The 13549-nt window shown below is 39.4% G+C and overlaps 1 protein-coding gene across 1 annotated transcript in view; it reads right to left on the minus strand.

Annotated features, from left to right (window-relative positions):
• Positions 1–13549, minus strand: part of CCDC171 (coiled-coil domain containing 171) — a 142412-nt gene that overhangs the window by 22255 nt on the left and 106608 nt on the right. Inside the window, 1 exon segment of the mRNA XM_041485557.1 lies at positions 12717–12848. Coding sequence (XP_041341491.1) covers positions 12717–12848 — 132 coding nt within the window.

A 13549-nucleotide genomic window follows, 5' to 3' on the forward strand; every position in this document is an offset into this window, starting at 1 on the left:
AGTATATGATCTAGTTGCCGTTCACTAGGAGAGACGAAGGAAGGCCTCCCCTAGCAGGTTTAGTCAATATGACAACTGTGGTTGTGTGGCTCAAACACTAATACTCACTACTGAGTCCTAATCCTTGTACCAGATTTTAGGTGAATGCCCAAGTCTAAAGAGCCTAGGGGCTAGAAAACTGTGCCAAGTTTTGTGAAACACCTGCTTAATTTCTTCTGTTTTTCTGAAGAATGCTCATGGTAGCACTGCATTTTAATTCAACATAAGTATTTAATCCTATATAAAAGCAATATTTTGTAGTTTTGCAAGGAAGTTCTGAAGTATACCAGGTTGGTTGGATCATAAATTATTTTTTTCACTTTGTCTTCCAATTAATTACACAAATTCATGATGGCAGTACACGAAAAAGCAGTAGTCCATTTCTCTAGAGAATATAATTATCAAGAAAAGTTGAACTGCATTCCTCAAATTCACTGACACACCCTTAATCTTACTGTTAACCCTTAATGTTAATTGCCACATATAGGATGGACAGGTGTCCTCCCTTCATTCTGCTAAACTCAGATGTTAATGAAATAACTAATTCGCTTCATACATTCTTAAACAACATTTAAAAAAACCCCAACAACATGCAAATGTCTGGATTTTCAATCAGACTTGCTTTCAAGTCTTAATTTATGAAAATGTTTTATTAGAAATTTCAGTGACAACAGCTTTTGTTCCAAAAGATGAGGAAGAAATTTAAAGAACACAGTATACCTAATACCAAATCTCATGATGGGCACAAACATTAGCATCCCTCTTTCCAAAGCAAATGTCTGACAGAAGTGCATCATCACTGAGCTTGACAATTTGCTATCCTTAAAGGTTAGTATTATGTAAATAAAATATTTTTTCACAAAGTTTGCTTTTAACCACCATAATCTGAGGAAGATCAAGTAAAATGATCCCTGTCATCTCTGAATATTTAGTTCTACAACAATGGATTTACAGCTGAAGAAAACTCTTGTTGGGAAAAAGTGATTGTGTTTGTCTGTCTTTCTGGCATTTGTCATATGAGAGATTAGCTCAGCTCAGCTCAGAAAGGTATAAATCCCAACGAACACAAGCTAAAAATTGGTGGATGAATGAGACTCCACTATACTGAAGTCTGGCCTCTTCTGTGCAAGAGGTCAAGAAGCTAAGTAAGGAACTTTTCACTTGGAACAACAGGTTGAAAGAGCTGGGTGATACATCTGGTCCAGGTAGCTGGACAGGCAAGCTACAGACTGAGTTGTAGCTCTGGACTCTCTGAGCTCTGCCATTCAGCCAGTACTTGATTCACTTCACTGTCCATTCCTTTAACCAACATTTCCTGAGCCTACCTATGAGGATGTTATGGAAGACAGTAGCAAAACCCTTGCTGAAATTAAGGTAGTGCTGATACCTTCTGATCCAGGCAGATGGACACACAAGCTGATGACTGAGATGTAATCTGATCTCTGCGTGGGAGCCTGTGAACTGCCAAACTTCAGGATAACAAGTATGAATATGGATGACAGGAGCCAGGTGAATGGATGCTGACAGACACATCGGAGCTGGGAATTGCCTACCTTTTGGATAACAAAGGAGATGAAGACTGCTGACACCATCTAGGTGGATGGACACAGAGAGTGGGGACAGAAGCTGAAGACTCAGGAGGAAGAGGAAGACTTGCATGTGGGGAGACTGAGGGTGTAAAAGATCTGGGGTTCCTTTGCTGGGTTTGCTCACAGGCACCAGCTCGAGCTGTTTCTGTTACTGCACTGTGAATAAATGGCTTTATGGACTGAGACATCTGATTCACTGCTATGGGAAACCTGGGACCTGTAAGGAAACTGGTCTGACTGCATGTGAGGGTGGGCTGTGTGAGGAGTCAAGCAGGGCACCCGTCAGCTCACTGGAGCCACCCACTGTGAAGGGGCTATGCCAGGGAGTCTCATGAATGGCCAGAATGGGAAGTTCCCTTAATAAAAGAGAAGACACCAGCTTTTCTGATGGCAGACCTCTTGCTGTCCTCACTCAGACTAACAATATGTTGCTAACAGATGAGCCTTCTAGGTAATATTTTGGAAGAAATTACTTTCTGCTTTGTCTTCAGCAAATAGACCAAGTGTCTTTTCAGTAAGTAGGAACTTATGATCATAAGATTGCAGAATGTGATTTGGATCATTAGGTTGGGAGCCCAGCAAGGAAGGCCTTTTCCCTGGTCTTGCCCACAGTCAACAACTAGATCCAATTCCTTAGAAGCATAAGAGATAAAGTGACTTCTGAATTCTGTTTATAAAACTGGATGCTTATAGCAACTATGAAAGGAGAAAACTAAGGAGGATAGGCAAAGCTGAAATAAGTTTGCCTAGAAAGCATAAAGTATTCTTCACTAACAGAATCAGAAGTAAAACATCCCATATCATGGGGGGTGTTGCAATGAGATTGAGAAGACCCTTTCTAATCTTTCTACTGAATTTAGTAATGACTGCAGGAATGTAGTGTCATGTACTTGAGTGGTGACCTTAATGGTGGATCAACAAAAGCAGATAGTTCTTATCCACAGATCCTAACTGAAAGGCCTAAATTAACTTAGGCCATCCTAACTTAAAAAGACCCAAGAGAGTAGCGTTTCTCAAACTACTTCTGATTCGTCACTATTTCCTTTATCCATTTTTCAGAGTTGGACCACTAATTGCAGTTAGGTAATTTATGAGTAATTGTGCCTATGAATGTTAGCAGCAGAGAAATCACTTCCATAGCTTACAAACTCTAGAAACTACAGATGATTTCTACTATTTTCAGAACATCTGTCAGTTAAAATGGTGAAGGCTGGGAAAACTTCTGGAGATATTTTAGCACTGTTTCTTGTACTCTTTTTTTTTTTTTTTGTCCTTTTCCCAGCCTAATCTGTTTTTAAGCAGGGACAACCAGTTTACTGCTATTCTGTGTGTCCTCTAGGCATAAAATATTTTCAATCCCACCATCTTTTTCCCAAAGGAGTAAAATTCGCGGCAAGTCTTATGTGGAGTAAGACAGAAAAAATTGAGCATCTAGGACACTGACCTTTTCCAAGGTCCAGGCAAACATCACATTTTGACATGTAGGGGAATCTGCTCAAAAGTCCTGTGGTCTTTGCAAGCATGAGTAAAAACATGAGCATGTAAACTTCAATTTCTAATTTTTCGCTTGCATGATATTAACCAAAACCCAAAAATATCTGAGACTGGAAAACTGGATGGAAGGAAAGTCTAGCGCTATACACTGTGGCAATGGCAGATCTCTCCCTTTAGTATCTGTCAATTAAGATGAAGAGAAAGAGGGGGATGCAACAATGGGTGCTGGTAGTGGAAAAGAATAAACAATCTTCCACTTAACAGAGAGAAATCAGAACTAACATACAGTCTTCAGGCATTAAATGTACATCATAAGTTTGCCCACACAGGTGGAAGGGATTACTCTTCCCTCCTGATCTTTTAGCTTAGAACTGCTCTTTTACCAAAAAAGACGCTGATGTTGAAGCAATCTAGAGGAATCTCAAGTTCTATCAAAGTTCCAGAAGGATAAACAAATTTTTGTCATTCCATGGATATTATCTTCTTAAAAGGCATAGAAGATCCAATCCTTTGCATGTAAACTTGCCAACATGCAGTATGCGTATCCTTATTATTCAGGTTTACACAACAGTTCCACATTCATCTTATTTCCATTAATTAGAGCACTCTCCAGCTGCCTCCATTCTCTCCTCGCCCTCTAATTTCTTACCACCTTTTTTCATTTAACAGGGACAGTTCAAAAATGAGAGAAGAGACCATAATGAAGGGAGAGTTCTAAAATCATATAATGAAATTGGGTACTACAATGGACAAGTACTGAGTACCCTACTTAAAGCATATTAGTCCTGGGACACCTATAGCATAGATATTATGAATCCCAAGAATTTGTGCTTTTCACAGTCCAATATAATGTTGGAATTTGTGATCCTAGGATACTACCAACATACGTCACTAGATAAGCAATCAATTCAGTAAATGAAAAATCAAGACAACAGCTTCAAAATAACTTGCTATGATTCCTGCAAAATAACAATGTAAAAAATAAAATTTGCAGGTAATAACATATGTGGATTCATAAGCCAAAATTTATACAACCCTTTCTACAAAAAAATAAAAAATTTAAAAAAACCCTCACTAACAACAAAACACCACCAAAATTCTCAACAAAAACTCCCACCAAAATTAATTAGTGACCAATTGTTAGAATCTGGTAAAACAAAACATAACTTTTAATCCTTTCAAAACTTATCCTCTTTAAATTTTACCTCAGTTGTATAGCATTTGGGATGCTACCCCAGTATACTTCAATACATCACAGGTGTGGAAATAAGAGAACAACCTGTTTTTTATGCCTAGTTTTATATTCTGAAAGGTTTACTGTATTTTTCTTAATCCTTAAGTTGCATATTCATTGCTATATTTTTGTCTAACTGCTGTCACTTATATTGTCATGCAGAAAGGCAAATCAGGGTCAGTTTATATAAGCAGCATCAATCTGAAAAATCTTCATCAGTCTTTATTTCAAGGCATTATGCAAAGAAAGCTTGACATTAAGAGAGCCTTAACTGACAGCAAATGAAATCAATCAGCAAATCACTACGCCATAATAAACGCACTCAAGTTGTAGATAACCCTTCCTCTTCCAGGTCTTTAACTACAAGGTGTACCAAAATGCAGTATCTGGGCAGAAATGTCTCCCATGATTCCATTACAAAATTATTGTTAGTGCAATATCTAATAATTATTTTTTAATTTTTAAATAATTAATTTTAAATATAGTGCGATATTTAATAATTATTTCTTACTCTGTAAGCAATTGATAAGAATAACAAGGAGACATATGTTTTATAATAATGGACTTCTAAGCAGTTAAGTAAAAAAAAAAGACTAAACGAAAGTCTCAGCATTTCAGCAAGAAGATTTTTATTTTTAATATAAGACTAGAAAATAATCTGATTCTGTTTCTGCAACTTAAACATTTGTGTAATATCGTCTATTGTCTTTTAAGTTCTATTGCTTAGGCTCACTTGCTCAGCACTTTTTTAGTTTTTGAAATTAAAGACCCAGTACAAAAAATGTAAGACTCCAGACAATTCCAATCATCCATGGTTTTCACTTCATGAATGCAATTTGTAAGCCACATGATTACCAACAATTAAACATCTATGCTTCTTAATGGACTTGTCTGCATTGCAATGGTACACAATAGACACTCTCTAAAAAATAGTCAAAAATTTACACTGTTGCTGTCTGTGAAAACTACTCTTTTTCTGAAGATGCTGTGCACAGATAAACCCATGCAGTTCTGAAAGACAGCATTTCTGAAGTAAAAATATCTGCGTAGCAAGGTGCTGTGAGAACTATATTTGGTATAGTCTGTAATTAAATGATGCTTTATTTTTTAGTTACAGCTATTAGGAGTCTGCTTTTATAGACTGAGGCAGCTTTGGACACACATTGAGATCACCATGACTCTAGAGTAATTTTTCTCATGAAAGGGTAGTGAGTAGGAAAGAAAGTGAGAAGGTAGCAAATAGGAAAGATGCCTCCTGCTACAACATGCAACACCTTGGTAACCAGGTGAAAAAAAAAATCCCAGGATTACAAGCAGAAGCAAAACTAAATAAATAAACTTAGTTAATTAAGATTCTATTTTATACAGTTCTTAAAGAGCTTTCTTGCATATTAGCACAGATAATTCCTTAGACATCACCCACATGTAACAGATATAAATATATTAAAAAGTCTAAGTGGACAAAGACATGATTGCTTCATAAGGCCAAAAAAAGTAAAACTTCCATCGAGAAAGGTTACTGAAAGGTTAAATGGTTATATACTAACTTTGGCATTCAAGATAATCATCACCTTAGCTGCAAAATTTTTACAAAACTGATAGTGCTCTTACTGATAAGAGTTAGTAGTGTCACAGGCACAAAGAGAGTTTTCAGTCCTACACCAACTTTATATTTGATAGACTGAATTTGCAAAAGGTCAGGTTTGCAAGAGGTGTCACCCCACTCTAATGCTTTTGAAACATTTACTTATTTATGAATATTTTACTCAAAATGCAAGTGTAAAGTAGCAGTAGAGTAATAAAGAATCACCTTTCTCCTTAAACAGTATGTTTTAGACAGGCTTGTGGTCAGTCCAGAAGCACTATATTTTGACACTAGGTATGAAAGTAGTCCTTCTGGAGAGCAGAAGAAGAAAGTAGTTCTTTTGGAGGTGGAAGGGCAGCCCAGCTGCTGTTGATAGCAGCTGCTTAACTCCCAGACAATGAAGACCCAGTTTTACCTGACAAGAAACAGCAATCTGATACCAAAGGAGGCAACATTCTGGCCTCTATAATTCAATTGATAGTTACCTCCCTGGTGAAACAGTGTAAAAATAAAAGTAATAAATGTAAGTAAAAATAAAACATGACAAGAGTGTGTATGATGCATCTTTAAGACTCTAGACACCATTTCTTCTTTCTGAAGTATTAAGAGAATTTTTTTTTAAATGGCCATGTTAATAAAAGAAAAAAAACTTTAAAACAGAAGTACAAGATTTAAAATACTAGTAATACTGTTTTTAAGCAGCTGCTCTACGATTGATTGATCTCATTAAGTCCTCTTACCAGAACTGATTTATGTTTGAAAGACAAGCCCTATGCACAGGATAAGACCTGATGACAGAATTATAATGTTACCTTTGAAATCACTTGCTTCCTCAATTTGGTAAGAACTTTTTTATTGACAAGTGAACACAGAAATGAGAAAGTGTTTATTATTTTGAGGAAAATTATCAGCAGAATTATGCATATCTTTCACCATCTAATCTATCAAGCATAAATCTAAAATTAATAAACAAGTGAAAATAAATACAAATTAGGAAGCTCCTAAAACTACATTTATGTTTGTCCAATTAATTAGAAAAAGTGGACCTACAGCACAATTAGATAATGCTTGGCTAAATCATGCATGAATGCATAAATGGCAAGAACCTCCTTCGTAAATTTATAATGCTTATATGCTAACACTGAAGATATGTCAGTACTTGACTATATTACTTCTAAAACTATAAGCCTTCATTTTATTACTGCACTTTTCATTTTAAATTACCTAAAACACCTCAAAACACCTGAGTACAAACAGCAAAGTACATATGAATTCCATGTGGACTTCCTAAACCTGCATGAACAGATGGATACATGCTGAAGACAGAGGAAGCAAGATGGGGCAGGTGGAAGGGAGAGGCAGAGGGACAGGAGGGACAGAAAGACTGATTCAGAGCAAGAAAGACAGCAGAGACTGACTGAAGGAAAGCTCAAGAATCTGTAGCGCGAGAGAGAGAGAGCAGGCACACAGGGAGGGGGAGAGCAAATGCACCAGAGGGTGGGTGCACATGGTCAGTGTGCACACAGCAGCAAGTGCACAGCCAGGAGGGCATGCGTGCAGTGGGGAGTGTGCAGAGAGCACACATGGACAGGCAGCAGAGCACAAGAGCATGTGGCAGAGACAAAAACAAAGGTAGGCAGAAACAGGCAAGACAAAGTCTTTTCTATCTCAAACCCACCTGGAGGAGAGAATCACAGAACTGTTATTGCTGGAAAAGATCTCCAAGATCATCAACCCTTGACCGAACGCCACCACACCAACAAACCATAGCACCAAGTGCCACATTCAGCTGTTCCTTGAACACCTCCAAGGATAGTGACTCCACCATATTGCCTTACCACCTTTCTGATGTCCAACATGAAACTCCACAGGCATAGTTGGAGCCTATGTCCTCTTGTCCTGTTGCTAGTTGCCTGGGAGAAGAGACTGACTACAACCTGACTACAACCTCCTTTCAGGTAGCTGTGGAGAGCAATGAGGTGTTGGAGGTTAGGATCTTTTTGGTTTTTTATTTCTCTAGCGAAATTTTCTCCCATTTGTTGCCTAAGAGATGTTAATGAGAATAGTTAAGAGATAAAGGATGTGGCTGGGAGGAGGAGGAAAGGGAAGGGTGCAGTTTGCTGCTGTCTCTTGACTGAGGGGCTTTCTCTTGGGAAGTGCAGAGATACCACAAGATTTTGGCTGGGGATGAGGGGCTGGGCCCGTGCCTCGGTCCCGCTCTCTCCCTCCTGGGATCTGAACTTACAGGTGTGGTTTTGGTGGCAGGCTGTTAGGCCAGAGGATTCGCTGCCACTGCAGACCTTTTGTCTTTCACTACATCACCTTATCATGGGTGAGCATCTGCTCTCAAGGGCAGCTGTTGAACTGGGACCTTTCCAACACCTAGCCTCACTGGATGGGGATCCAATCCTTTCCTGGAGGGAGACTCTCCTGGCGGCTTGTGGCAGCTGCCTACAGCGACCCATCTCTTGCTGCCCAGCTCTGCTGTTTTCTGCCGCTGCTTCGGGTTTTTTGCTGCACTTGAACCTGACACCCCGTGTTCACCAGGACTCCTGCAGCTCCTGCCACGGCTCTGGAGTCTTTGCTACCCTTTGTTAGCCACACCCCCAGTACTGTTCCAGCCGGCTGCTGCGAGGGTCCTGCTGCAGTCTATTTTGCCATCCAGAGGGGCACTGGGCTTGGCTGCCGCTGGGGGTTTGTAAAGGAAGCCCCTTTCTGCCGGCCTGCCCGCCATTGCCCACATGAAGGAAGCGGCCAGACTCGCGCCACAGCGCCCCCTGCAGCCGCGGGGGTCACCGTGCCTGCCCTGCCCGCCGGGAGCCAGCAGCGCCCCTGCTGGCTGCGACCGGAACTGCACCAACGGGGAAGGCTCCTGCGGCCCAGAGAGGGCTGGGAGCGGGTTCGGCCTCTGGCTGGTGTTCGTGCCGGGGCTCTTGTTTGTTTGTTTGTCTTGTTATACATATACATATATATTGTCATAAAGAACTGTTATGCCTTTTTCCTGTATCTTTGCCTGAAAGCCCCAGAATTTCAAAGTTGTAATAATTTGGAGGGAAGGGGGTTACATTTTCCATTCCAAGGGAGGTTCCCACCTTCCTTGGCAGACACCTTTCCTTTAAACCAGGACAGGTGTCCCCAGAGCCTCCTTTTCTCCGAGCTAAACAACACCAGCTCCTTCAGCCGCTCCTCACAGGACTTGTGCTCCAGACCCTTCCCCAGCTCTGTTGCCCTTCTCTGGACATACTCCAGCCCCTCAATGTCTGTCCCATAGTGAGTGAGGGAGGGGCCCAGAACTGGACACAGCACTCGAGGTGTGGCCTCCACCAGTGCTGAATACAGGGGGACAATCACTGCCCTGTCCTGCTGGCCACGCTATTGCTGATCTAGGCCAGGATGCCATTGGCCTTCCTGGCCAGCTGGGCACAGCTGGCTCATGTGAAGCCACTGTTAACCAGCACTCCCAGATCCTTTTCTGGTTTCTTTTCTGTGTTCAACTAATATCTGAAGTCATGTCTTCAGATAGGTTGGATCATGCTGATAAATATTTAGAAGTCATTTTAGCACAAATCAACTATAATTCTTTTAAAACATAATATTAACATATGTGTCTGAAGTACCTAAAATTGCTTCAAGAAGTTTCTTTCATACCAGTTTCAACTCTCCTGTGTCTGCCTCTCCAAACAGAAGAAACCTAAATTGATAATGTACCAATGCTTAATTATTTATACATGAACATTTAAATCTCACTGGATTTATTTGGGGGCTTTATGAATTGTTTTTAGGTAAAAATGTTTGGCAGTAGGATCAATTACATATTTGATGTAAAAGTACTTGAGACAATTCAGAATTAGTTTTCTGAATGCCCACTTCTTCTGTGAGCCAAAAAAGAAGAGAGTCTTAAGATTATTCAGTAACTTTATCCTCATTCTAAAGATGTAACACAATTGAACTTGGTATTTTATAAAGAGCTGATAACCTCTACTGGTTAATTTGTCAATACCATGTCATTTTAGTTGCCTGTTGAACCCTATATCCTGTATTAATAGGAAGCTTCACATATGGTTCCACTTTTTGTCTCCAGTATGAACATCAGGGCATGGTCAGAACAGCACACCTTAAGTGCTGTGTTCATTGTGTTCCAGGTGCTTCAAAACAATACTATAATTTTCCACTTTCAAACTTAAATAACGAATAGCACAATTTTGTGACATAACATTCTTCACAGCAATTAAATACCAGGTGAGACTTTTTCAAAGCTACCGCAATCATATTTCAATCTTAGAGATATTACACCTTTTTCATTTTTTATCCAACTGAAGTGACATTTTCGAACTACTATAGTAATTCTCCTGCAGTCCTCAAGAATTTAACAAATACCTACAAATTAAGTCATACCTTCACTACTTGCATGGGGCTTTAGAAGATGCTTTGTGCAAGGATATGCTTGTTGAATAACTTAACATTTCAACCTACTACGTAACTTTGCAATTTAGGAGCCATTTCATAAAGTGCAGACTTTGGAGAAGATATACAGAATGGTGTCTCCAAATATTTCATTTCATTACCTTGAGGTTGAAACTAGAGGGTACAATTCTTTAAAAGATGCATGCCACATCCATACGATGAAGAAGTGATACACTCAGACCAATGGATATGTAATTAATTACTGATCTCAGCCACCTACTACAAACTGGATGAATAAAAAAAAATAGGACAATGTAATCTTCTGTCAGTACTCAACAGTTCTGATAGCCAGTGCTTCATCCCTATCGCACTGCCTAATTTAAGATCTTAATTTTTCATGCAATTTTTAAAAATATACCATCAAATACCAATAAATTTAAATTTGGGGGAAAAATCCTGATGTCTAACACTTGTAGATAATAAGGCCTTTAACTGAGCTGTACCTATCACAGACTAACTATAGAAGTTCTAGAGAACATGCAGGCAAACAATTCCACAGATTTTAAAGAGAAGTGTCCATAAAGTGGTTTCTCACAGCTTACCTCAATTCAAAATTACAGGATTGCTCTTAATGTAGTTTTGCATGGAATTAACATTACTACCAGCTACAAAAGGAAAAATTCATAAGAAAATTTTTACAGTGTGCTTAGAAAATTATCAAAAAAGCACTATGTAACTAGAGATAGGGAGAGAAGAGGAAGGAAGAGAAGTGAAAGGGAAAAGGAGAAAGGGAAGGAGGAAAGAAACCTCACAGTGATACAAACTGAACGATTGGAGCTGTTTGTGTATGCACAGAGTAACCAAGTGTAACTGAAGCTGTCAGGTAAACAAAAAGTAGGTTTACATCACTGCACTACCAGTGCAGCACATACATTCCTATGGGCTAGCTATAGCACGAGTAAGTACTCTGTTCAAATGAGAAATGCAACTTTTTATACTTCTGTTTCTGTTCTTAGAAATAATGACAGAATAGACTATCTTGGAAATGCTTCTGCAATCATTGGAAGGTCAAAAAAGTGTGGAAGTTGGGATGAGACAAAAAAATAGAAGCAGGTACCACCAAACAGGCTTCTAAATTAGAAGAGTGGCATTTAAAAGCTGGTGATTTCTATGACAGCTTCTTAGAATAAAGATGCACCTGTGGAGCTTTTTGTGCAGCTTTAAAAGTGATCATCACTATATGGGGAAGCATTTGCAACCTACCCTCTGCCAGAGATGTACAGCTGTGCTTTCTAAGGTGCACAGGAATCTCACAGTGTTACATATTACTACTTTATTATGGAAACACTATAATACACACATAATTTAAATATTTTTCATATTGAAAGAAATGCGTGCAAAAGGGCAACAGTGAGAAATTTCCAGTTCAGCATCTACCTTTCTTGAATGTTTGGTTTTGTGACGCTGTTCCTGCAATTATATACTGCGTCAAGAACTGAAAATCTACAATAAATTTTAAAAGATTGCTACAGAAAAGTATACACATTTTGCAATATTTTCATTTTCTAATATCCTTCGACTTTACTTGACTACCTTTACTCTGATTCAGATAGAAGAGCACAATGAACGAAATATGTATTCACTCTGCCTTTTGCTCACTCACTGGGAAAATGAAATATTCTGCTTTTAACAATAATGTATTCTGCACAGCTATAAAGACTAAGGTATAGTTTGTATAGAAGAAAACATAACAAACTTAGAAACAATAAGGAGGCATTGCACAGAATCCATTTTCACAGCCAAAGAAGTGTGCATTTTTAGTTAATTTCTCTTCTTTTCCCCAGTTTCCTCCTAATAAAATTAGTATTTTGAAACACATAAATATTTAAACCTACATAAACAAAACAGCTCCTACACTAAAGTATTCCAAATAGCATTTTCTTCTAAATTGCTAAAGTGCTAAAAATCACTGTTAATTCTAAAACTGAAATATGAAAAAACCTGATACTGACCAAGTAGCAGCATAAAAATCTTGTCTTCCTCCCCCTCCCCATTTTTAATTTCTACTTGTCTTGCTTAAATTAAGCAGAGGAAAGGGGGGGTGGGATAGAGTGACATTCATTTTCAAATATAGAATTTGTGGTTTTCCATGGTGATATCCTTGTCAGTTATTTAACGTTGTACCTGCAAAATTAGAAGTTCACATAATCTCTGAAATACCACATCCAACAGTATATATGAAAATTATTTCTCTTTCAACTGTTGACTACATTAGTTTTGAAGCATTTTCTTCTCCACACATTCAGAGCTAGCTTCTTGTTCTCAGTTGCAAAAAATGAAAACAAGAAACAGGATTATTTTAGACTCTAACCTGAAATGCTGCAGCCTCTGGCCTGCCCTTCAGCCCTTCCTCTGAAAAGGTCTCCAGGTGCAGTTTGGGTAGCTCCAGGGTGAAGTCATTCGTGGCTGCTGCAGTACACAGCAGCAAGGCCTGATCTCTGACCTAAAGGGAAAAAAACAGCATCAATGGTAATTCCCCTTCAGACACATTAACTGGGATGAACTGGGTCCCCTTGAGCCCACTGAGTGGACTTGCATTGATCGCTGGACCTGAAATCCATGAATAAATTTAGGACTAATTGATTTTTCGTTGCAAATAAATCTCTAATTCAGAGTGCTGGGAGAGAATGTTAAGAAGAAAAAGCATCTTTCCCTGGTCTGAAATGAGACGAAAAGACACTAAGGGCTCTGTAGCCCAGCTGGTGTATACCTTTCACAGATCTGTCGCCTGCAAAAACCTCGTAAGAAAATAAACAGTAATTGTACTTCTAACTGAAGCAAACATTAACTGTGAAATTAAAAAGTTCATGTGATCACATCAGTGAGAAGCTGGCATGTGAGTTCTGTCTGCTCTCAGTCCTCCAGATTAAGGATAATTTGGAAACAACTCAGTCAAAAATCAGAATAAAATGAATAATCCACAAATAAAGCAAAACGAACTAACCTGTAGCTTTCCAATTAATAAAGGGGGGAAGAACGGGAGAAGACAGAAATGCTTGCTTTTTGCGGGCTCGGTGCAGGACACGCGGCCCGGGCTGTTACGAAGGGCCCCGCCGCGCTTTCCGCGGGGCGGGCAGGCCCGGGCCCGGCCGTCCCCGGGCGGCGGCGGCGGCGGGCAGCCGCTCGCGCTCAGCCCGAGCCGCG

Source organism: Pyrgilauda ruficollis, unplaced genomic scaffold (genome assembly GCF_017590135.1).
Source record: "Pyrgilauda ruficollis isolate IOZ18807 unplaced genomic scaffold, ASM1759013v1 scaffold71, whole genome shotgun sequence".
Lineage (NCBI taxonomy): Eukaryota > Metazoa > Chordata > Aves > Passeriformes > Passeridae > Pyrgilauda > Pyrgilauda ruficollis.